Source organism: Lepidochelys kempii, chromosome 10, assembly GCF_965140265.1.
Source record: "Lepidochelys kempii isolate rLepKem1 chromosome 10, rLepKem1.hap2, whole genome shotgun sequence".
Classification (NCBI taxonomy): domain Eukaryota; kingdom Metazoa; phylum Chordata; order Testudines; family Cheloniidae; genus Lepidochelys; species Lepidochelys kempii.
In genome coordinates this window covers 43,817,838-43,843,931 of record NC_133265.1, presented here as the reverse complement: position 1 = coordinate 43,843,931, position 26,094 = coordinate 43,817,838, and the positions used below count along the sequence as shown (strand labels likewise).

The 26,094-nt window shown below is 49.6% G+C and overlaps 1 protein-coding gene across 1 annotated transcript in view; it reads right to left on the bottom strand.

Moving 5' to 3' along the window:
• GRAMD2A (GRAM domain containing 2A) overlaps window positions 1–26,094 on the bottom strand; it is an 81,884-nt gene that overhangs the window by 42,373 nt on the left and 13,417 nt on the right. Inside the window, exon 2 of the mRNA XM_073363163.1 lies at window positions 260–373. Within this exon, the coding sequence (XP_073219264.1) occupies window positions 260–324 (65 nt within the window). The 5' untranslated portion in view covers window positions 325–373. The remainder of the gene's footprint in view (window positions 1–259; window positions 374–26,094) is intronic.

The following is a 26,094-nucleotide window of genomic DNA, read 5'->3' as shown; positions in this document are numbered from 1 at the left end:
TGCTGCTGCTGTAACATGCAGGAACGTGGCTGCATCCCTGGGAGAGGAAGAGATCAGAAGAGGTTATGTGGTCACACCCTGGGAGGTATGCTGCACTGAGAGGGCCAGCACATCTCAGGGGAAGCTGTTCACAACCAGTACTTAAAATAAAACCCCACCCTGTGCGTGTCAGAGAACTAATTAGCTGATCACAACCAACATGGTTTCAGACTTTAATCTGTCATCAGACCCTACAAATCCAAACCATTTCAGAGCTCACCTGCCATCCAGGGCATCCAAGCTCTTCTCCTTATGAGGCGCCTCCAGTTTCTCCTGGCTGTGCATGAGCTCAGAGCTCTTCAGGGAAGCTGCTTTTTCATGCACCGGCTTTGTGCTGCAGACATACAATAAAACAGGAAGTCTGTTAGTTCACCAGCGAGGGGGGTTGGGGGGGCAGCGGCATTAGCTATGGCAGACAGGCCTCTAATTCCATGGCTTTGAAATCCTCAGCATTTCGAACCACTTCCATTGGCAGCCGAAGTATTTTGCTCTGCTGCATGCAGCTGCTGATGGAATTATAGGCAGAAGAATTAAGGCTGCTGACAGACCCAAGCCATGGACTTTCTATACATTTTCAGCAGGCCTGTGAAATCTCTTACCCTGAGCTGTAGCTCACGAAAGCTTATGCTCAAATAAATTTGTTAGTCTCTAAGGTGCCACAAGTACTCCTTTTCTTCCTGCTGGCTTGCTAAAACAAATAGCAGGAGAGGGAAAAGGGCTGGAGGAAGCGAGCTGGCTGTTAGGAGAGTGTTTGAACTTGTAGAAAAGCTTATGTAGAGATGGTCTTTAAAACTACAATATGAAACAACAGCTCAGGGCGACAGAGACCGCACCAGGCACCTTGCTTTGGAGCTCAGTGGAGACTTAACATTTGGCTCTTATTGGAGGGAAATGACATTTGAGAGAAATGCTATGGGCCAGCTCCCCAGGTGTCAATAAGCAAGCATTGTTCAACAGGAGTCACTGAAGCTACGCTGGCTCACGCCAGCTGAGGATCTAGCCTGTTTCACAGATAGCTGGGTCACTTTTACAGCTCTTTCCAGTCAGCCCAACTGCTATCCAAGCGGTCAATTCACTTGGTAGCAGAGGAAAGGCTGAGATTTACCCCTCCTCCCACTGCCTATTTTTAAGGTTTTTTGCATTTTATTGACACGACAGAGGTGGAGGAAGCACGTCTGTTTGACCAGAGAACTGAGGGACACTCTGATGCAATAAGGAGTGGCTGTGATGCACACATTTCTGCTTGAATGCAAGGTTTCCTTTGGGGATGAGTTTGTCATCCAGGTGTGAGCTCCTATAAATCACCCAAACCACTAGCGATATCAGCCCCACCTACTGTTCCATGACTCCGGCCTCAGGCCGAACATAAAGTAAAACAGACACCATTTCCCAGACACCCTTTCCAACACCACCCACCCTCTGCCGGAAGCAGCAGCTGCCTCCCATTCAAGTTTCTTATCTGCTACAACCAGGCTTATCAGGCAGAAGTGCCGCAGCATGAAGCAGTTACCAAACCAAAAGCAAACACGATCCCAGGGCTGCCCGCAGAGGGTTATCACCTGAGGCCATAGAAATGACACTTCCTCTTTGTACGGCTGGATACTACAGTGGAGTCTGGGTTCCTAGCTGCGACAAGGAAATCAACCAGACAGAGGCTAAAAGGGACCACACACACAACAGGGGAACAGAAGGAAGCAGCACGGAAGTGAATGACTAATTAAAGACACCGAGATTGGGACGAGGACTAACAAAGTGGAGCTGGGGAGACAGCGGTTCGGTTCGGGGCAATGCTGAGGAAGGACGCTGTCAGGCAATTTAGGTGTGTGTCTGCACCACAAAATCCAGTTGTGATCATAGGCAGTGGGTAGAATAGGCCAGGGAAGACTTAGCACTGCTGCCCACCCGCCACAAGACACCTGGGCTGCAGTAGCCCCACCCCTTCACCGAGGCCTCCACTGCCTGCACCTCCTCCACTCCACCCCCACCTCCGGAGGTCCCCACTGCTCTTGTCATGTCCCTCCTCCTCCTCAGGGCGGGGGGAGTGAGGAGGGACGCGGAGAGCCAGTGGTTTGGCCGGGGGCCCAGTGGCTTGGGGTGGGGGCTGGCGGCTTGGGCCGGCGCTGGGTGGGGGGGGCTGGCCTGGCACTTGGGGGGTTGGTGGCTCAGGCCAGTGCTGGTGGGGGGGGCCGGTGGCTCAGCTGTGTGGGTCGTCAGGGGTATGGGGGCTGGTGGCTCGGTGTGGTGCTGAGGCCGGCCTGGCACTTGGGGGGGCTGGCAGATCAGCCCGGCGGCCTGGTAGTAGTATGTTGGGGGGGCCGGTGGCTTGGACCCATGTGGCTGGGCCAGGGCTCCTCTGGTTGTGGGGGGGCCCCTCAGGGCTTCTCCTGTTAGGGAGGTAGGATTTCAGGGCTCTGGCATGTGGGGCGGGGGCCCTTGGGGAAAGGGGCGGGGCCGGCAGGCTAGCCTCCACAAAACAGGGGTTCACCACTGCCCACGGTTGTGATCATTAGGTCCCCACAGAGTTTAACGATGACTGGCTGACTTGACGGCAGACTAAACTTGCCCTCATTTTCACTGATGTGGTTGGCATCGCAGCAGCTAAGCCAGCCAATAATTAGGGCCCTACCAAATTCATGGCCAGGAAAAACACGTCACGGACTGTAAAATCTGGTCTCCCTCTGTGAAATCTGGTTATGTGTGTGCTTTTCCCCTACACTACACAAATTTCACAGGGGACACAAGCGTTTCTCAAATTGGGGGTCCTGACCACAGTTGTCAACTTTCATGCAGTAAATAAGCACCCGGACTTTCACAATAAGCCAAAATTCAAGCTAATCCCATTTCAAAACAAGGCCAAAACAAGCCAATCCCTAAGAACCTCAACACTCTATGGGACTAGATCCCCCCAGTGTGCAGTTGGACTGTGGTGGGCCTGCTGTGCACCCGACTCTCTCCCCTGCTTGCCCCTTGCTCCTGCTTGCCCCCCTTGTCCCCCCTTGCCGGGAGCTGATCAAAATAAAAGCAGCAACAAGCTACAACAAGCCAAAAACTAGCCAACAAGCAACTCACAAGCCAATTAAGCCAAAAACAAGCCCAATTTCTGTGTTTTTTCCGCGGGGTTGGCATGTCTGGTCCTGACCGAAAAGGGGATTGCAGGGGAGTCACAAGGTTATTTGAGGGGGAGGTTGCGGTATTGCCACCCTTACTTCTGCTCTGCCTCCAGAGCTGGGCAGCTGCTGACTGAGGGCCCAGCTCTGCAGGCAGCAGGGCAGAAGGAAGGGTGGCAATACCACACCATGCCATCCTTCCTTCTGTGCTGCCTTCAAAGCTGGGCTCCTGGCCAGCAGCCACCGTTCTCCAGCTGCCAGGCTCGGAGGCAGTGCCGCCAGCAGCAACAGCGCAGACCCCCCACCCCACACAATAACCTTGTGACCCCTTGTGAGCCTGGAGGGAGTGCCAGGATGGCCCTTGCCTTGCTCCCTGTCCCCACTTCCGCACCCTGCCCTGCCCTGCGGTTCCTGGCTACTGATTCTAGCCCAACCCTGGGCTCTGGACTGCGGCTACCAATTCCGGCTTAATTCCTCAGGCCTGACTGCCTCTAGCTCTAACCACTGAACCCAACTGCCTACACCCTGCCCCACAGAGCTTGCACTCTCCAGTCAAGAGGCAGAGAGAGGCAGGCACGTGGGGAGGAGTTCTAAGGAAAAGGCAATTCGCAGCAGGGTGCAGATGAAGCTTGTGAGTGGCCAATATCCACGTTAAGTCTGAATCGGAGACCAGACTGGGCAGAAGCAGCGAGCACTGGAGAAGAAAGGTGGGGTGTGGCAGAGAAGCACTCCATTGTGTAGTCTGCAGAAGGCTGGAATACTGTGGTCTCATTCGGATTACTTGGCTTGGTGTGTGGGTGCAGGTTGGTGTTGGTGCCTGTGATATACAGGAGATCAGGTGGTCCCTTGTGCCCTTGAACTCTAGGACTACAAGGAGGGGACGTCAGTCACCCAGGCTCCCAGGGAGCAGGAGGCAAAGGCAGAAGCATGAGAGAGATGAGCCAATGGGAACAGCCCTGTGGGGAGGACTGGTAAAGCAGGCAGAAACCAGGGGCAAGGCAGTGCAGTCCTGCGGGAAGGACGGCAAGGAGTTTGCAGATAAAGCCAGCGAAGGGATTACAGGAGGGGGACGGGACATGGCCAGAGCAGCAGGAGGGAGGAGATCATTTTAGCAGCTGACAGTGGGATAAGATGAAAAGCTGAGCGTCAGAGAGGCTGGATAGGAGGTGGTTAGAGTGGCTCTAAAGCCCCCCCCCCCCCCCCCACACACACACAAAGCTAGTGGAGTGGTTTCTTTGGAAAGAAGAGAACTCACCCCAAAGGGCTAAGGATCTTAGCAGCAGAGAACTGGGAAACTCAGTAACATGTAAGCAGTGAGCAAAAGGAAACACTGCTTGCAGGTTGCCGAGGGAAGCTCTGAACAATTCAGCTTACAGCTCTGAGAACACGGCAGCAGATTAAAGCCTGGGACTGGAAGCTGATCCAGACCTTGGTCTGCTGCGAGAGTGCTGGGCAGGAGAGAGAGGGGGAAGATGGATGCATTAAACATCAGCTTCTGGGTGGGGCAGCAGCCCTTATTAGGGGCCATTACCATGACTGATTCCCAGTCTTTCCCCTCTGATGCAACACAGCACTGAACACGCTGCAGGATTATACACTGCAGAGCCTGGATTCTTCCTTGTTTTTTGTCAAGTGGACCCTGGCCATTAGGTCATTAGGTCATTAGGCCATTAGGTCCCTAAGCTGGTCTCAGAGGATAAATAACCTTCTCATTCACCACCTCGCTCTTCCAAACCCTGAGTTAGTGGGAGCCAGGGCAAGGTTACAATTGTCTGCATGATGCAGTTACCTGAGTTCCTGCACTGTCACAAAGAGTCCTGAGTGAGGTCTCCTCTCCGAGCAGGGATAGCCCTGTTCTGGAGAGACTGGCTGCGCCTCAGACAGTGCTGAGACCCCACCTACCCACTGGTCACCCAGCTGGGCAGCATTGAACTCGCTCAGCAGACCTTCTCACACTAGGGCACAAGAGTGGCTTGTTCATTCAATAACATCTGTTCCTAATCTTTTCTGGGAATGTATGTGACAGGCAACCCAGCTATCACACACAGATGACAGAGGGATTTTTCCCCTTTCTGGATAATGAGGAATTAGTCTCTTTACAGTTCAACATTTCGAAAATGGCCGATTTTTATTCCACATTGCTCAATTTCTCCTTTTTGTTCGTTTGTTTTTGTTTTGTTGCTTTAACTGCATCGAGAAGTGGGAAAAAACCCACCCGCTTCAGGTCACATGTCAGCAGGACCCTGCCCGGAAAGGCCAGATGAGTTCCGGAGGGGGCGGTCAGGGGACAAGGAGCAGGGGGGGTTGGATGGGTCGGGAATTCTGAGGGGGGCAGTCAGGGGGCGGGGAGCCAGCCTTACCCAGCTCCACTGTGAGAACCCCCACTCCTGGGCTGTTCACGCACAGCCTCTAGCACACGGGTGAGCAAACTTTTTGGCCTGAGGGCCACATCAGGGTTGCAAAACTATATGGAGGGCCGGGTAGGGAAGGCTGTGCCTCCCCAAACAGCCTGGCCCCTGCTCCCTATCTGCCCCCTGCCACTTTCCACCCCCTGACTGCCCCCCCTCAGAATCCTTGACCCATCCAACCCCCCCCACTCCTTGTCCCCTAACCGCCCTCTGGGACCCCACCCCCTATCCAATGCCCCCTTCTCCCTGTCCCCTGACTGCCCCAACCCCTATCCACACCCCTGACAGGCCCCCTGGGGCTCCCACGTTCTATCCAACCCCCCGTTACCCATCCCCTGACCGCCCCCTGTCTCCTGACTGTCGCCCTGGGACACCCCTGCTCCCAACCCCCTTACCATGCTGGAGCTAGTTATGCTGCTGCACGGCACGCTCAGGCTGCAGGGGAGGGGGGATAGTGGGGGAGGGGCCAGGGGCGAGCCTCCCCGGATGGAGCTCAAGGGCTGGGCAGGACAGTCCTGTGGGTGGGGTGGGAGGGGGCGGATAGGGGGAAGGGGCTAGGCTGTTTGGGGAGGCACAGCCTTCCCTACCGGGCCCTCCATACAGTTTCACAACCCCGATGTGGCCCTTGGGCCAAAAAGTTTGCCCACCCCAGTTATAGGTTGTAATTTAATTTATATAGTTATGAGGCTGAAAATGTGTCCTCATGGCTTAAACAAGCCCAGGCAAAACTCTCCAGGAACAGAGGGGCAGTTCACACCTCATCAGGGCATGTATGGGACAAACCCAGCCCAGCCCCACAGGAACAAAGGACGCTGGCCTAGGCAGCAACAAAGGATCTGTTGGACTCTCAAGTAAGTCACCCCCCTTCTCTTGGTCATTTTGGGACTGCGATGAGGTAATGCTCACCTGACCCTGAAGGGGGGGGCAAAGCCAAGAGGGAAGAAAGAACATGATAAAAGGGAGAGACATTTGCCATGCTCTTCCTCTCCTCTCCTCCACCTCCATCTACAGACACCACCACCAAGCGACTGAAGCTCTGATCAAAGGGGAGAGCCTGGCTGAAGGGCAACCAGCCAGCCTGTGGTGAAAAACAACTAAGTCTGTAAGGGCATTGAAAGTGTTAAGATCAGTTTAGAATGCATTTTGCTTTTATTTCATTTGACCAAATCTGACTTCTTGTGCTTTGACTTATAATCACTTAAAATCTATCTTTTGTAGTTAATAAACGTGTTTGTTTATTCTACCTGAAGATGTGCATTTGGTTTGAAGCCTGTCAGAGACTGCCCTTGGGGTGACAAGCCTGGTACATATCAATTTGTTAAACTGACAAACTCATAGAATCATAGAATATCAAGGTTGGAAGGGACCTCAGGAGGTCATCTAGTCCAACCCCCTCCTCAAAGCAAGACCAATCCCCAATTTTTGGCCCAGATCCCTAAACGGCCCCCTCAAGGATTGAACTCACAACCCTGGGTTTAGCAGGCCAATGCTCAAACCACTGAGCTATCCCTTCCCACAAGGTTGTCCAGCAGGCATAAGTGGACACTGCAAGATGGAGGTTCCTAGGGTTGTGTCTGGGACCAGAGATGTTAGCTAGTGTCATTCGGTTACACAGTCAAAGCAGCAGCTGGCCAAAAGTTCTCACTCATGTTCTGTGAGCAGCTTACATGCTAGAGCAGATGTGGGCAAACTACAGCCCACAGGACCGTCCTGCCCAGCCCTTGAGCTCCATCCGGGGAGGCTCGCCCCTGACCCCTCCCCCACTATCCCCCCTCCCCTGCAGCCTGAGCGTGCCGTGCAGCAGCATAACTAGCTCCAGCATGGTAAGGGGGTTGGGAGCAGGGGTGTCCCAGGGCGACAGTCAGGAGACAGGGGGCGGTCAGGGGATGGGTAACGGGGGGGTTGGATAGAACGTGGGAGCCCCAGGGGGCCTGTCAGGGGTGTGGATAGGGGTTGGGGCAGTCAGGGGACAGGGAGAAGGGGGCATTGGATAGGGGGTGGGGTCCCAGAGGGCGGTTAGGGGATAAGGAGTGGGGGGGGTTGGATGGGTCAAGGATTCTGAGGGGGGGCAGTCAGGGGGTGGAAAGTGGCAGGGGGCAGATAGGGAGCAGGGGCCAGGCTGTTTGGGGAGGCACAGCCTTCCCTACCCGGCCCTCCATATAGTTTTGCAACCCTGATGTGGCCCTCAGGCCAAAAAGTTTGCTCACCCGTGTGCTAGAGGCTGTGCGTGAACAGCCCAGGAGTGGGGGTTCTCACAGTGGAGCTGGGTAAGGCTGGCTCCCAGAGTCAAGGACTGGAGTGACTTAGCAGATCACCTGTCCACATAACACCAGGGGAATGTCATACTTACTCTCACAGCAAAGGAAAACAACCAGAGAACCTCAGAGGAGCCACTGCCACAGACTGGAAACTTTTACTGCCCGGGGAGTCATAGAATCATAGAATATCAGGGTTGGAAGGGACCTCAGGAGGTCATCTAGTCCAACCCCCCCGCTCAAAGCAGGACCAATCCCCAGTTTTTGCCCCGATCCCTAAATGGATCCCTCAAGGACTGAGCTCACAACCCTGGGTTTAGCAGGCCAATGCTCAAACCACTGAGCTATCCCTCCCCCCTTCATGCCACTTCTCTTTGACATGGAGACAACGGGTAACCCCACACAGATCCTTAATGTATAACTGCAAATGACAAGGCATTAGCCAGCTGGATGGCATGCAGGCACTCTGAGTTAACAAGGTATACAATAGCCTGAGCAGTTCTGCTGGAGGCTCTATAGAAGGCGGCCAGCTGAGATCACATAGCTCTGCTAGCAAACAAAGGATGGAAACAGAATAAAAGGTCTACAGAAAACAAACAGTTCAAGCCTGTAATGAATGCAAACAGCTTTCGCCACATACAGTCAACAGCACTTTGGGATGCCTCCTACCAAACAGCTGCCCACATTGCAACTGGCACTAATTGGCTGCTAGGACTGCCACAAGACTGAATTTCTCGGTCCCTCCTCCACGTGGTCCCTCTAGAGCAGGGGTGTGTCGTGTCGCTGGAGGAACATGGCTGTGACACGCCGCTCTGGGCACATGCGGCCACCTCCAATCTGCAGGGCCCTTAATCAGCACTATATTCACCCACACATTGTAACTGAAAGGAAGTAACTGGCGTGGGTCGAGCGCATAAGGAAATGGCTGAGCTCGGGCTCCATACCACGGTCAGCCTCAAAATAACTACATCCTGCCAACTCGGGGAAGGGAAAGAGTTTCCAGAGAGTTGGCTGAAAGAATCCAGCCCCTAGGGATTTTAAATAAGGAAAGTCACAGGAGCTGAGTTCAGAAGAAAACGGATTCAGAGTGATTACTCACAGTCACAAGAGCCTGAGATCAGTAGGGTCTTAGGGTAGGTCTTACCCCGCAGAGTTAGCCAGGGTCTTATACCCAACCACCCTCCTGTCCACCCATGAAACGCTCTCACCTGAGGTTAGTGATGCTTTTGTAATGCCGACAGACCCCGATCGTTGGCAGGTGGGATCGAACCTGGGGCCTCTGGAGCTCAGTGCATGAGCCTCTACCCCATGAGCTAAAAGCCAACTGGTTGTTAAAATGAGTCTGCTCTACAGCCTTAGCTCTCTCTCTCTCTAAGTGGTCTCGGTGCCACTAGATGGCACAGAACACCACACCCACTTTCACCCTGGGCTATCTGGCCTGGCTGGTGGTGGGTTAGAGAGCAGGTGCTGCTTTAACTTGGGCTGGTAACCCACCCACTTTGCTGTGAGGATGCAGGCTAAACTACCCAAGTGCTGACAGTCCTCCAATGCCTCCAAAAATCCCCCCTCCTGCACATGTCCATCCTTCTGGGTAAGTTCTCCCACAATTCATTGGGAAAGAACCACAGAGCCGTTCAGTTCGCTGCAGCACAAAGAACCATGGGCTATGCCCCCAGAAGTCCACAGGCAAGCACAGCACGGCGAGGACACAGTCACTTGGGCAAGGCTCTGCAGAGGCTGGGCTAGGTTAACCTGAGTGCCGATCAGCCAAGCTGTCCCTGCTCTGAAGACTGACCCTAAGATTATTGCCTCCTCTGGCTCGCAGCACAAACTCCCTCCCCCGACACCCATCCGGAGCTTTACGGGAAGCCTTCAGCCTCCCAGGAGAGGGTAACTCAGAGCAGTGCACAGACGCAGACAGCAGTGCCAAAGCTCTCTCATTCCATGCAAGTCTAGTAGCTGCTATCCAGGGAAACCGAGCTGTCACGCAGCTTGGCGAAATCTGCCCCGAGTGGGATCGAAACCAAAGGGACTTTATGCAGCACGGAGCAGTGCTTGGGCATGCAGGCCTCCAAGCCTTTTCAAGGTTTAGCAAGTCCTGTCCACCTAGCACAGTTCAAGGGGTCACACGAGAATAGGGACTAGTGCTAGAAAGGAGAGTCTTTGGCTGGGCCCACGGGCAGGTGGGGCACATGTACCCAGGAGGAGGGAGCTGGGGAGTAGGATGAATTGATTTAAGGCGATGGGCTAGGCCCGGAGAACCCCACATTTTCAGCCTTTCCAGGCCTGTGGCTGCAGCAGTAGGGAACTGCATGTTCTGCAGCACCACAGCGACCCTGGCCATGTTTTTTTAAAAACGCTTAAACATTAAAGATGGCTGCACCTCACAGGGGAAGGGCCAACCATGTTTGCAGGGCAGAGGGGTCCACACAGCTCCTGCAAGGCAGGCAGAGATAGGCTGGGGGCCATTTGGCACACTCTACCCGCAATCTCTGTGTTCCCATGCAAATATCCCATTTATCATCTGAGCTGATCAGGCCTGTGTTCTCCTTCGGCTGCCAAGCCTACACTTAGCTGCAGGTCAAGGGAGCACAGCTGGATTTTCCAGCAGTTCCAGCCATCTGTATGGCAGATTCGCATTCCCCAGGTGAGGTCTCAGGGTGACTTTAATGTGTGTGGCAGAGGAGTCTGATCAATGTGTGTGATAGATGAGGGAGGGGATGGGTACATACACACACACTTTTACTCTCCCATTCAATACATAAAAGGAACCAGCAACCATGTCTAGCACAAATCAGATGGCTCCCGTTCTTAGAACAAGCTCCTTGAACCCCTGGGTAACGAGCATCTAAGATTCTCTCTCTAGGGAACAGAGTTCTCACACAGTAAGAATCAGAACTTCCCTGTTTTTGCTTTCTGGATGCTCGGATAAAAACAAATCCCAAGAATGTTTCTCATTTCCATGCAGAGGTTTTCAAATTGCTAACATTACCTTTAAAAGAAGGCCACTTACCTCTAAGGTCAGTATTATTTGCTGGCAGGAAAAGAAAAGGAATTAATCTTCAAAAAGAATTAAATCAATACACTCGTTTAAGGACTTTACACAAGGCTACAAAAACTGGACAGCACAAGCTCCACAGCAGGAATTCAGACAGAGAAGAGTTGCATGAAAGCTTCTTCTGCTTCACTTAGAAGCCTCTCACTTTGCCTGCAAACTCCTACAAAACGTTTTGCTGCAGACCCTCAGGAGACCTCAGCCTCTTGCCACAAAGCAAAGCAGCGCAGCTCTGTGCTAGGTGAGAAATCAAGGCAGCCAGCTGACTGGCGTTTCAGGAAGCAAACTGGAACAGAAAAAATAAACCACTTGCTAATCCTAGACAACAGAAAAACAAACACTTTTAACTACATTCCACCAACACGTGGTTTGGGATGGGTTAGAAGTCCGCACACCTCCTCAGAAAATGCCTCCTGCCCTGCAAAAACTCAGTAGCAAGAACGGCCAGTGAAGCCAGTAAATGCAATGGCCTGTCATTGCAGCAAACGTGCCCCATGAGACTGGCAAGCAGAGGCTGACTGAAACCCAGAATCGAACAGCTCAGCGAGATGTGCAGTATGAAAGGAGTTACAAAGCCCCTCAGGGTTACAGTTAACTTCTGAGCTTGCAATCAATGTAGAGTGATTTAACAATGTGCTCGGCTAAACTCAGCTCAAGATGGAAGGAGGTTTTCGGACCTAGGTCTCTCCAGCTGGCCTGGTCCACAGTCTGGGGGACACGGAAGACGGTGATTCAAAGGGGGTGGGTGTGTGGCTGAGCAGCTCTATCTACACTTCCATGGTTTGCAGCTTGTACGAAATCCCATTGCCGGGGAACCCCCAATTTGGCCAAAGTAATAACATTGGTGTCACCGGTTGGCAAGATTCTCTCAGTCCCTGTGCATAGGATCAGGACTAAGACAGGCACTCACCAGACCCGGGGCAATAACCCAGTGACTGGCTGGGTAAGAGGAGGTAAGAGGTAAGAGGAGCTCAAGACAACAAGCCTACAAGCTGCAGAATCCTTGAGCAGCATGGATTCCTGGTGGTTAGAACAGTCAGACGTCTCAGCGAGAAACAGGCCTTCCAACCCCAAGAGAAGCTGAAGCAGAGACAAGCTAATGGCTTGTACCACCACTGGCCCTGAATGGTTAAGGTGCCATGGATGCGCCTGACTTCCTCCCACCATCACATGACCCTTTAAGCGCTGAAGCCACTGTGCTGCTTCCTCTGGCAGGGCGGATTTTGCAGAGATACAGGGTTGCTCCCAAGAGGCGATTCGTAGAAGTAGTCTGGGGTTAGTTTCTGATCAGATGTACCAGGAAAGCTGGTGTACGGGTTTGTTCCCGATGCTGCTACAGAGAGACATGCACACAAGCAGTAACAGGGACGAGCCGCCTACAGTAGGATCTCCAGCTAGACCTGCTCAGAGTGGGGGAAACTTACACCACTGACTCAGGGACACTGCCAAGTCTGAGGCACCCAGAAGTTACCTGAAATGAACAGATTGCTCCCGCCGCCATCTCTCTTTTCTTGAGCAGGGAGAGGGAAGCTGATTCTTCAGAAATCCAGGGAGCAATCTCTGCCCCTTCTCTGGATAACCCCTTACCTAGACCAGTCTCCTCCAGTCCCTCAGCTCTGATCACATGAACAGCCCCAGAGTCTGCAAGAATCCTGCTTGGGCACAGGGCCCTGTCTGCCCCAGAACAGAGCAGAAGAGGACAAGGGAAAGTGCTACATGCCTGGTTTCAGAGTAACAGCCGTGTTAGTCTGTATTCGCAAAAAGAAAAAGGAGTACTTGTGGCACCTTAGAGACTAACAAATTTATTTGAGCATGAGCTTTCGTGAGCTACAGCTCACTTCATCGGATGCACCATTGACCAAGCCACCGGCAGCTGCTGCCCAGAAGATTTAATGTTAAGCCAATCGCCCACGCACAGTCCCCAGAGCTCATCCTCCAGCCCCTCTGGCATTCACTCAGGAACAGGCTCATTCTTGCTTCCTCCCCTCCTCCACTCCCCTCCAACTCGAAGCCCTAATCCTTTCTGCAATGTCATCACAATACAGTGAAATTGCGTCTTTTCTTTGTTCTGCCCAGTTATTTCAGATCGCTCGGTGGCTTTTTCTCTTCTGATGTATTATCTACACTCGTCCGAGCCATCTCGCGTGTCCAGACAGGCACCTCTTCCTCAATGAGCCTGATTCATTACAAATCAGGGGAGACACAAGGATCTCACGGACTGCCACCAGGATGCTGCTAAAGGTGGGAAGCAGCAGAAGCAGGCCAAAGATCCAGGAACTAGGAGAGACACCCTTACTAAGGCATAAGCAGCCTGGGTTCATCTTTCTTCCACAAAATCTATTAGCTTCTTTTTGAGTCTCTGTGGTGTTGGCTGCCCCTTACTTCAAGGCCCTGCAAACCGACTCCCTGCTACGTCTCTTCACGTTCCGATCCCACAAGCCACAGCACTCGATGGCCTGGTGCACCCTGCTCTCGCTCTGCTGCTGGCTGCCTTCCACAGAGCTGTGCAGAGTTTTGGGGGGCCTGGGGCAAAATCTGAAACGGAGGCCCCCCCATGCTTCCAAGAATTTTACCCCGAGGGGAGGCTAGCAAGGGGAGTGGGGGAGGACTGGAGAGTGACCCTGCATCGCACTCACCCCGCAGTGGCGGCTCCTGTCCCATGGGGCTGGGCCCAGCTCCCCACTCCAGACATGACTACCTGGTGCATGGGGTAACAGTGCTACTCAGGTTTGGTCCAGCCGCCCGCAGTCATGACAGAGCAGCAGTTAGGCCAAATCTGCATGGCACTGTGTACTCATGCACCAGGTTGCAACGCCATTCAGTTTGGGAGCCCTCTGAAACAAGGGGCCTTGAGCAAAATTGTCCCTTCCTGCCCTTCCCCAGCAGCCTTGGCCTTCCACACAGCCCCCATGCCTGGAATCCTCTTGCAGACTTCTTCCAGAAACCCTATTAGCTGCAACCACCTGCTCAGAGAAGCGTTAACATGTTCTAGTTTGTTCTTGTGGTTCTCAGGCTCCCTGAGGAAAGACATCCCCAACGGGGGAGCAGAGAGAACAATGCAGATCATTAAAGGATCTGCAAACCCACACATATCTGGGCCTGACTTGGCCAGAAGAGGGGCACTATCAGAAAACAGAACACTCTGAAATGAGTCCAAAAAAGTCAAGACCCTTTTAAACTACACCCTGCATGCACACCCAAAGCCGGCATCCTGGATCAAGCCTTTTACAGGTGCATGAGCGACAATCTCCCATGCGCTGGGCATCTGCATTTTCCCCAACAGCGTCAGAAGTCTCGCTAACTAAAGTTGATCTCCCCGATCCAGTTGTAATAGTGCTTTGAGCCATACTGATGAAAAGCACTAGAGAAAAGCTAGGAACGATTATGACAGCATAGACAGGACCGAAATAAAGCTAGGATACATTTTTCAAATTTTCAAGATTGACAAAAAGTGTCATGAAAGAAGTCATCGGTTTTCGACCAGCGATAGATCAAACCATGTTTTAGTGGTGTCCCTAAACGTTGGTCCTGTCTTAGACATGCCCAAGGCTTTGCCTGGTCACAGAATATCAGTAAGGTCTCATCTACACTACAAAATGCAACTGTGTTGTAGCCAGGCCAGAGACAGCCACATTGTAACAGAGCCCCTTGGCACAGCTGTAATCCTAAGGCAGATGAGGCTTTTAGTATCCAAGTACCTCACCTATTGGAGCTGCTGCACTAAAAAGTTGTCTGACCCCCACCCCAGTTTTGCTAGTCTTAATGCACATTCATTTGACACTTGACATGTACAAAACTGAACAGCAAAGAAGTAGCTGGAGTTTGGTGGCCCTGCCATGGAAGTTGGTCTTTCAGGAGAACTAAAAAAGAGGCACATTTGAGCCTGCTTGCACCAACCCTCCTGGAAAGGGGCAACACTGGAAAGTCCAGAGTCAAGTAATCGTAGAAATGTGGGGCGGGAAGGCACCTTGGGAGGTCATCTAGTCCAGCCCCCTGGACTGAGGCAGGACCAAGTAAAGCTAGACCAGCCCTGACAGGTGTTTGCCCAACCTGGTCTTAAAAAGTTACTGTGAAGCCAGCTCCTAGCCACCTATAGCTCTAGTTTAACCAACAAGAGGTTTGCTTTATTGTTTAAACACTAACCACTCAAGTTCTTCTTGGAGATCTCCAAGCCAACACTGCAACAGAACAGAAGCCGGCTTACAATCCTACAGCAGCTGGGTGGACAACCTCACCCCCTCTTAGCTCTATGGAGGCTCCTTATGAATTGATCATTTCAATTACATGCCCTATCAGGACAGCTCAGTGAGAAAATCTCCCTGTACAGGATACTGCTGCGAGGGCACCCGGGGGGGACGGGTAAGGGGGGCAGCTTCTTGGTCAGACAGAGAACATTTCAGGTCGACTGGTTGCCATATTAAACCACTACAATTATTCTCCAAATTCTCAGCCAGGACTGCTAGTTAAAACCGCTTTTCTCTGCATCAGAAATATACAGCATTTTAAAAGTATCTTGATTCCTTGTGAGGCAAGACTGGTAATGACACAAAAGCCATAAAGCTACTGAAACAAAGACCACAATGGGAATCAACAGGCGAGGTTAAGAGGTTCAATGGCTCACTGTTTAAGGGAGAACAGCTGATGGGAGTAAGCTTCAGCACTTGTGCTTAAGAGGGAAGTTAGCTGAATTCTAAAAGGACTCCCTTTGTGATGGGGAGCAGCTGGACGGAGGTTGGCAGCCCACATGCCCAGCACTAGATGACATTCAGGATGGGATTCTTCCTGGCCTTGCACCCTGTATAGTCACTTACGTCACCATTCTACTCCGTTATTCGTGCAAATGACGGCACAAGTTGCAGGGCTGCGGAGAATCAGGCCCACCAAGTGGAGTGACATGCACCACCGGCTTGGAGTTCGACCAACAGTCCAGACACACATTGTTACAGAAGGGATGTGTGTGCGCACACACACACACACACACACACACACACACACTTTATTACAGCTGAGATCTTGGACACAGAGCGAGTGTTTGTAGATCTGACCGTGGTAGCTGTGTAGTTACTTTTAGGGACCTCACTCGAAGCAACAGCAGGATTTAGAAAGGATATGCTGAATCCATGGCACCTCATTTCTCCATCACCGAGGAAATCACTCGTTTCTAGAGTCCAAAACCTTTGTGAGACCGGAGATTATTTAAGCCAAGCTCCAGAGCGCACACAGCCTATCTAGAAAGGATTTAGTAAAACTCACACAAGTTCTCTGTGAGCCACACAATGGCATCCCTCTGGGCTGGGTACAGCCTACACACAGAAAGCAGATCATGCCCTCTCATAGCACAAGAACAAGGGGACACTGAACGAAATGGAAAGAGGCCAAATTCAAAACTGAACAGGAAAGGCTTTTTACATTATGCATGATTAGCATGTGGAACTCAATGCCACAAGATGATGCTGAAGCCAAGCGTTTAGTAGGCTTCAGAAAGGGATTAGATATTTATATGCGTAACAAGAATGTCCAGAGTTATTCTAGTTTATCTACCCAGCTTTGGAAGGGACAAACCTTCCTGCTTCAGGGCTTAAGCCAGCTTCTATCTATAGGGGTCAGGAGGAAATTTCCCTGGTGCAGGTTATCCCATAAATGTCTCCCTGTGGGGTTTCTTGCATCTTCTTCCTTTGGTCACTGTAGGTGGCAAAGCACCTGTCTGAGCCAGCGTGGCAATTCCTAGGTTCCATGAAGGGGAGCATGTGGCTAAGTTTGCAAGTGACTGCTCAGCAGAACAAAAAGAGTACTTAGTTCTCACACTTCAGGGCAAACAGCAGCGAAGGCTGGCCAGACTCAACACCTATTCCATGGGATGAAGAGCACTGCTGTATCCCCCAAGCAGAACCAGAACCACCATGGACCCGAACCCCAAGAGCCGCAGCTATTACTCATTTCAGAGTAGCAGCCGTGTTAGTCTGTATTCGCAAAAAGAAAAGGAGGACTTGTGGCACCTTAGAGACTAACCAATTTATTTGAGCATGAGCTTTCGTGAGCTACAGCTCACTTCATCGGATGCATACCGTGGAAACTGCAGCAGACGTTCTATACACACAGAGAATATGAAACAATACCTCCTCCCACCCCACTGTCCTGCTGGTAATAGCTTATCTAAAGTGATCATCAGGTTGGGCCATTTCCAGCACAAATCCAGGTTCTCTCACCCTCCACCCCCACACACACACACAAATTCACTCTCCTGCTGGTGATAGCCCATCCAAAGTGACAACTCTTTACACAATTACTCAGATCCCCTTCCCCATCTGTCCACTCTGGCAGTGCCTTCTGGCCTTAAGCTCTCTGACTCCTGTGATCTATTCCCAGCACCTCTCCCTGCCCCAAGTTCCCCATCTGTAAAAGCAGGGTGAGCATTAACCTCCACCTTGGAAGGGGAATGAGAGGGTTCATGTTTGCAAAACACTCTGATGTCCTGGGATGGAGGAAGGGTCCTTTTATTACCATTATTTTCTGCTTGCAAAGTCTTTTCAACTTTGTATTTATTGTTGGAAAATAATTAGGCATTTTTAGAGCACAGCAAGAGGCAAGGACTGTTTAAGGAAACGATTACACTCTGGGCGTCATCGCTGGGACAGGAACATGTACCAAAAAAAGGGTTTAAAAACGCAGACGGTTTCACACACGCATGAAGCAGAAGGAAAATGCGTCTCCAGCTCAGAACCCCCTTAATGATCTGGAGGATGGGATGGATTGCACCCTCAGCAAATTTGCAGATGACACTAAGCTGGGGGCAGAGGTAGATACTCTGGAGAGTAGGGATAGGGTCCAGAGTGACCTAGACAAATTGGAGGATTGGGCCAAAAGAAATCTGATGAGGATAAAAAAGGACAAGTGCAGAGTTCTGCACTTAGGATGGAAGAATCCCATGCACCGCTACAGGCTGGGGACCGACTGGCTAAGCAGCAGTTCTGCAGAAAAGGACCTGGGGATTACAGTGGATGAGAAGCTGGATATGAGTCAGCAGTGTGCCCTCGTTGCCAAGAAGGCCAATGGCATGTTGGGCTGCATTAGGGGGAGCGTTGCCAACAGATCGAGGGAAGTGATTATTCCCTCTATTCAGCACTGGTGAGGCCACACCTGGAGTATTGCATCCAGGGGTTTTGGTCTCCCTACTACAGAAGGGATGTGGACAAATGGGAGAGAGTCCAGCAGAGGGCAACAAAAATTATCAGGGGGCTGGGGCACATGATGTACGAAGGAAGGCTGAGGGAACTGAGCTTGTTTAGTCCCCAGAAGAGAAGAGTGAGGGGGGATTTGATAGCAGCCTTTAACTACCTGAAGGAGGGTTCCAAAGAGGATGGAGCTCAGCTGTTCTCAGTGGTGACAGAGGACAGAACAAGAAGCAATGGTCTCAAGTTGCAATGGGGGAGGTCTAGGTTGGATATTAGGAAATACTGTTTCACTAGGAGGGTGGCGAAGCACTGAAATGGGTTACCTAGGGAGGAATCTCCATCCTTAGAGGTTTTTAAGGCCCAGCTTGACAAAGCCCTGGCTGGGAGGGATGATTTAGTTGGGGTTGGTCCTGCTTTGAGCAGGGGGTTGGACTAGATGACCTCCTGAGGTCTCTTCCAACCCTAATATTCTATGATTCTATGAACACACGGGACCCTATTGCAATAGATTTAGGTAGGACACAAAGAAGCTTGCCCTACAAGAGAAATCAATAGCCATTACAAAGGATGCACCATTTTGTGTGTCTGGAATTATTGGTTGTGTTACAGTAGGATCCAAGGTTCCCATTAGGATCGGGCCCCATTGCGCAGCTGGGCATCATATGCAAAAGCCTCCACCGCGACACTGCAGCAGCTGCACTTAGACACCCTGCCCTGAACTCCCGGTGAGGGAAGAGTGGGAGAAGACTGAGCAGCCATCTGTCCTAACATACCCCTCAATGGCAGGCAGGCAGGGTCGCTGGAAGGGAAGGACGAAGCCTGGGATCTAAATGCCAAGCACTGGCACGGAGAAGAGTCTGACGTCTGCTCTATGCTATGGGCAATCCTTCCCTGGAACAGCAGCTCCCTGATACGATTGTTTCACAGCCGCCTTCATGATCTCCCAGGGCCAGTGGCTCCAGCCTGCCTTTCTGGCACTCTCCAACTGCACCAGCGATGCAGGGTGTTTGCTCCGTGCAACTCCCCCTCCAACCACTGACTGTCTGCATGGTTACCAGGCAGACACTGGCCTACAGATGGCATGGACCATAAACCCAGTCCAGCCGTAATTCCCCACAGCTCAACACACCACCGCAGCCGACTGAGCCAAATCCAGCCTCGCCTCCTCACAGCCTGACGTATTCGACCCCCGCAGCACTGGGCTTATTCCTCCAGGCAGCCTGACCCAGCCCCAAGTCCCGTGGCTCTGGCGAGCCGGACATAGGAGCTCAGTGTGATCCTGCATGGCACTGACTCTGCAGGGCCCAACACAAAGGCAAAGGGGGCACGAGGGGCCCAGAGTAGTGAAATCTGGTCAGGTCCTGCCCCTTACAGCATTTTGGCTATATTTTTGTGTTAAAGAAATCCAGGAACGGGTGGCCTGACTTACACCTGCAGCTGCTCTGCTTTCAGTGGGAGTCGGGGTTGTTCAGCACCTCTGAAAAACAATCAAGCCCTTAGTCTGGAAGCTAGTTATTAGTGCTGGTTGGATGCTACCAAACAATCCCCATGCCTGGTGAGCAGCAGCAGGAGATGGGATCTTTTAAGAGGATTTCTCCCTCCCTCAGACAAGGCAAACTTGGGTTTAGCACATTTTAAGCTGGGATGTCTCAAAAGGGGATAAAAAAGGAAGATTTTCTTATCCAGCCAGACGATGCATTTCACAGCAGTCATTTGTGGGACTCCTGCAGGGAATAGGTTTGCAACTGAACGCGAGGTGCAGTAACAGCTCAGTGCTACACCCAGTGGGTGCTCCCCACTCCCTCATTCAGGGTACACAACTTGCACTTGTGTCATTTCTATCACTCCAGCATCTAACAAACACGACCTTCTACACGCATGCAGGAGAAGACACGACAGTGTGAGCACCCTGGGGTGGACTTTGCATCTGTACCTGCTTTTAGAGCAGGGGTGGGCAAACTATGGGCCGGGGGCCGCATCTGGCCCTTCAGATGTTTTAATCCAGCCCTCAAGCTCCTGCCGGGGAGTGGGGTCTGAGGCTTGCACTGTTCCAGCGCTCCAGCCAGGGAGGGGGATGGGGGCTTGCCCTGCTTTGCATGTGCCATAGCTCTGCGTGGCTCCCAAAAGCAGCAGCATGTCCCCCCTCTGGCTCCTACGCGCAGAGACAGCCAAGGGCAGGGATTTCCCTAGACCCCACCCTGAATTTCCCCAACACTCTCCCCAGTTTTGTGAACTAGTTACATGCAGTGTTGCCAATTTAGTGATTGGAAATTTGAATTGAAATTGAAACATTAATACACACTTTAAAAGCATATACATGAAATAAAATACATGTATCTGAAAAAGTATAATAGATTTGAAAAGTATGAACATAGACTAGCTTCCTTGTACAGCTGTTGTTTTTTAAGAAAATGTCAGTGCCTTCATTTCAGTGATGTTGGCCAACCTAATAATTTCAAATTATGATTCATAAGCAAACTCTAAATGAGCTCTCCCTGACAGCCAATGATGAGCTGGGGGGAAAGGCTTCAGGACCAGATTGTATTTACACTCACACCTAATATACATAGGTATCCAGCAAACAGAGTTGCGTTGCCCAAGTGATAGATTTTGCCTGGGGCTGGGTTACAAATCACTTGAATGAGGGGGGTAATGAAATGTTGCTTTTCTTATTGTATGAGTAAAGGGCAGTAGAACCATACTTAGTCTGTGCTGATTGAGGGCATCAAGAGAGAGGGTGGGGACAGGTGTTTTGCTTAATGGTCTGCACTGCCCCTCTCCACTGTTTAAAGACAGAGCTGATTAGGCTCCACAGTCTTTTGTTTTGTTAAGTGACCACTAGAGCTGAAATCATGGATAATCAGGTCTAAGTGCTTAGACCTGCTGTGGGACAGTGTTTCTGTGGAAAAGACAGCCCAGCCTACACTAGCAGCAAGGTTCCCCCACTGAAATCTCAGCTGAAAATCACTGAGAGCTGGGTGGAACCTCAAGAGAGCAACTCACAGAGGTCACAGTGGCAGCAGCAGGTGATGGTGCAGGGTCATTGGCAACAGAGCGATGGAGTGAATGGTGGCACAACGAACAACAGTGGCCAGAGCGAACAGTGAGCAGCTGGAGGAACGAGCAAGGTGCCTTCTTGTCCCCCACCTGGGAGGTGAACTCATGTGAAGGCACCTCTGAACTCTAAGACTGCACTGACCAAGGACAACACCAGTGAAGTGGGGTGCGGTGGAGGGAAAAGTGATGGGCATGTTAAATAAACATTTGTTTGTTGGACTATATTTTAGTGACTTTGCTCCAGAATGCTAGATTTGTGACTGGGAATGGAAACCGATGAAGTGAGCTGTAGCTCACGAAAGCTTATGCTCAAATAAATTGGTTAGTCTCTAAGGTGCCACAAGTACTCCTTTTCTTTTTGCGAATACAGACTAACACGGCTGTTACTCTGAAACCTTATATAAATATGTTTCCTAGTAGTCCAAGAGTTTTAAAACGCATTATTTGCCAAGGTTGTTATCTCACATCATTGTTATCTTGAGAGGTCATTATGTTGGGGGAGTTTCTGTACTAAACATTTTTATTATAATTAATTTTTTTGTAAGAGTGGCCATACTGGGTCAGACCAATGGTCCATATAGCCCAGTATCCTGTCTTTCGACAGTGGTCAAGGCAAGGTGCTTCAGAGGGAATGAACACAACAGGTGATCCATCCCCTGTTGCCCATTCCCGGCTTCTGGCAAACAGGCTAGGGACACTCAGAGCATGGTGTTGCATCCCTCCCCATCCTGGCTAATAGCCACTGATGGACCTATTCTCCAGGAATGTATTTAGTTCTTTTATTCCTGTTATAGTTTTGGTCTTCACAGCATCCCCTGGCAAAGAGTTCCATGTTGTGTGAAGAAGTACTTCCTTTTGGTTTTTTTTTTAAACCTGCTGTCTATTAATTTCATTGGGTGACTGCTAGTTCTTGTGTTATGTGAAGGATTAAATAATCTTTCCTTATTCACTTTCTTCACACCAGTCAAGATTTTATAGACCTCTATCATATCCCCTTAGTCGCCTCTTTCCTAAGCTGAAAATTCCCAGTCATTTTAATCTCTCCTCCTGTTTCATACCCCTAAGCATTTTAGTTGCCCATCTCTGTACCTTTTCCAAGTCCAATATACCTTTTTTGAGATGGGGCGACCACATCTGCACGCGGTATTCAAGATGTGAGCGTACCATGGATTTATATAGAAGCAATATGATATTTTCTGTCTTATCTATCCCTTTCTTAATGATTCCCAACATTCTGTTTGCTTTTTTGGCTGCCGCTGCACATTGTGGATGGTTCCCTGAAAATATCCACTCAATGACTCCAACTTCTCTTTCTTGAGTGTTAACAGCTAAATTTAGACCCCATCATTTTATATGAATAGTTGAGATTGTTTTCCAATGTACACTACTTTGCATTTATCAACATTGAATTTCATCTGCCATTTTGTTGCCCAGTCACCCAGTTTTGTGAGATCCCTTTGCAACTCTTCACAGTCTGCATTGGACTTAACTATCTTGAATAGTTTTGTATCATCTGCAAATCTTGCCACCTCACTGTTTACCCATTTTTCCAGATCATTCATGAATATGCTGAACATTAATGGTCCCAGTACCGACCCCTCAGGGATACCACTATTTATCTCTCTCCAATCTGAAGACTGATAATTTATTCCTACCCTTTGTTTCCCATCTTTTAACCAGTCACTAATCCAGGAGAGAACCTTTCCTCTTATCCCATGATGGCTTACTTTTCAAAAGTAAATTTAAATTAAATAAAAAATTTTTAAAAAATTATATTTCTTTTAGAAATCTAGAACGCGTTATGTGTTTTGGTGTAATTTGCATTATCCTTATGTTAAATTTGCATTATCCTAACAAAACATTTAATTTATTCATATCCCTTTTATACGTTGCAGGTCAAAGTGAAAATGAAAAGACAAAAAACAATGCAACAATTTTTCCACTCAAAGGCCTCAAAAACCAACCAAGTTGAAGAACACGTCAAAATCCAAGAATATATCAACATGTCATCTGAAGGTTCAAGTGGTGCATCTACATCCAACCAGCCCGAAGCACAAATATAGCTACTTACTGAAGAAACAGTGTCTCCAAAACCTAAAGGCAGTTCCCAATATTTGTTGGTCAAAGTGTTCCCATTTATTGAAGTTATAAAAGATGGCTACTGGTGTACCTCTTGAAAAAAAGCTTTCCAATGCTATAACTGGTAAAAGCGGAGGAGCTTGGTTTGTCAGACCAATCAGCAAAGCCAATACTGACAAACTATGGGAAAGGCTGCAAAACACCACACCTCTGGACTGCGTCAGCATGCAGAAAGCCTTATAAGCCCACTTTCAAAGCCAATTTTAGAAGTACTTAATGAGGCTGTTAAGAATGCTGGAGACACAACACAGTTCATGCAAACAAACATGGCTGTGGCATCGTACTTTCTATTTAAGCAAGAGATACCACACACTACAGACTGGAGGTCAATGTTAAGTGCATTGTCACTTGTTCATGCTGAAGTTGAACACTGGTTCTGAACAAGACCAGCAAATGCTCACTACCTTTCTGACTGGCTAGATGTATGTGGTGCAACAAAAAGACTCACCAGCTGAAAAAGTGAAGAACTCTCACCACATTCAAAAAAATTTGCATACACGGCTGATGAATGCATCAATGCAAATGGGCATCAAGTATTAAGTCATTGTGTACATTATCTTGATGTCAGTGGTAGGCCAGTAGATGCATTTCTAGATGTTCAAATTATAGAAGACACATTGGCTGCATTTCTGACAACCCACATCTTAGAAGAGTTAAATGCTTTTCAGTTGGACCCCAGACAGACGGCTGCTTGTGCATTTGATGAAGCTGCAAACTTCTCTGGAAGACATGGTGGAGTACAAGCTTTGTTCAGAGAAAAGTATAACCCTAATATCTCTCCTATACACACTGCAGAGGCCATCTACTCCAACTAGCACTAGTACAAGTTGAAGACGCTTTAAAAAACATTTTAAAAAGCTGTAAATTTAATGTCTTCATTATATTTTTTCAGCAAGAGTCCAAAAAGACTGAATATCTTGGAAAATACAGAAGACACACTGGAACTGAAGTTCAAATTAGTCCAACCTGGGAAAACCTGCTCACACTCTCATGAGCAATCCTTGGCTGTTGTCTTAAAATTACTCCAGCCATTATTACTGGCTTTTGAAAGTATCTACTAAGATGGGATGGATCTAAGTAGTGAGGCTGGTAGATTACTTTTGCTACTACTTCAGAGAAAATTATTGCTATTCTCTCTCTCGTAAGTCTACCATTGAAACCACTTGGGTTATTAAACAATGTCATCCAGGCATCCGCTACAACAGTAGTAGATCTTTGTCTAGCAATAGAAGCTACATTTGGATCAGTCAGAGAGCTATCCATTGAAAAAGTACTGGAAGAAGCAAAAACTTCAGTCCAGAAGTTGACTAATGAAGGATTCAATATAAATGCCTTAAGTGAAGAGGACAAGAAGTGTTTGTTAAGGCAACTGAAAAAATACACAGACTTGATTCTTAAAAATCTACAACAGTGACTTCTAGATTCTACTCAGCCTCTGTGTAGCTTTTACAGATCCCTGTCCTATAAAACACCAACAGCTGAGCGGAGTGAGACACTACCAGCAATGGGGCTGCCATGGGATCAGGACAGAATAGAAAATTCGAACACAGAGCGGAATATCCTACGACGAATGAATGAAGATTTCACTACTACTTTTTTTTATTGTCACTAGTGGCTCGACCTGATCTTTGTGCTATGTTTCCTGGACTGAAAGAAGTAGGAATTCATCTCTTGCTACTCCCAGTCACAACAGCTACAGTTGAGCGTTCTTTTTCCTCATTGAACAGAATTTTGTGTTCTGAAAGAAGTCGCCTTCTGCCTGATCATGTGAATGAACTAATGAGCATATCAATTGAAGGAATGGAAGCACTGGACACATGAGAAGCCATCAAAGATGAATTCATTGCATTCAAGAAGTTCATTAACAGAGTTGTGCAAAATTATAACAAGAAACCAAGAAGGATGTAGATGCAGTGCTTCATAGAAGGCTTGAGTAGCCAACTTTAATTTAAAAAGAAGAGGAGAACTTGTGGCACCTTAGAGACTAACAAATTTATTTGAGCATAAGCTTTTGTGAGCTACAGCTCACTTCATCGGATGCATGCAGTGGAAAATACAGTGGGGAGATTTTATATACACAGAGAACATGAAACAATGGGTGTTTCCATACACACTGTACCGAGAGTGATCAGGGAAGGTGAACTATTACGAGCAGGAGAGAAAAAAACCTTTTGTAGTGATAATCAAGGTGGGCCGTTTCCAGCAGTTGACAAGAACGTGTGAGGAACAGTGGGGGGGGGGGAGAGGGAAGGGGGAATAAACATGGGGAAATAGTTTTACTTTGTGTAATGACACATCCACTCCCAGACTTTATTCAAGCCTAAGTTAGTTTTACTTTGTGTAAAGTTAGGCTTGAATAAAAAGACTGTGTATATAAAATCTTCCCACTGTATTTTCAACTGAATGCATCTGATGAAGTGAGCTGTAGCTCATGAAAGCTTATGCTCAAATAAATGTGTTAGTCTCTAAGGTGCCACAAGTACTCCTTTTCTTTTTACAAATACAGACTAACACGGCTGCTACTCTGAAACCAAATTTAATTTGTGTGATGATTTTAAAACATGAATTCAATCTAACAGAATGGTCATGAAACATTTTTCAGTTTTTACTATGGTGCCAAACAGCCCACTCTCACCCCTCATCGGTCCTGACCCCCCTTCCCCCCCATTTCAACTCCTGAGGAAAACACTGGCCAAGGAGCTCCGCATGATGCCCCCACCCAAGTGCCACCCCCGCATCTCCTATTAGCCAGGAACCATGGCCAATGGGAGCTGCAGGGGCAGTGCCTGCAGACGGGGCAGTGCACAGAGCCGCCTGGCCGCACCTCTGCGTAGGAGCCAGAGGTGGGGACATGCTGCTGCT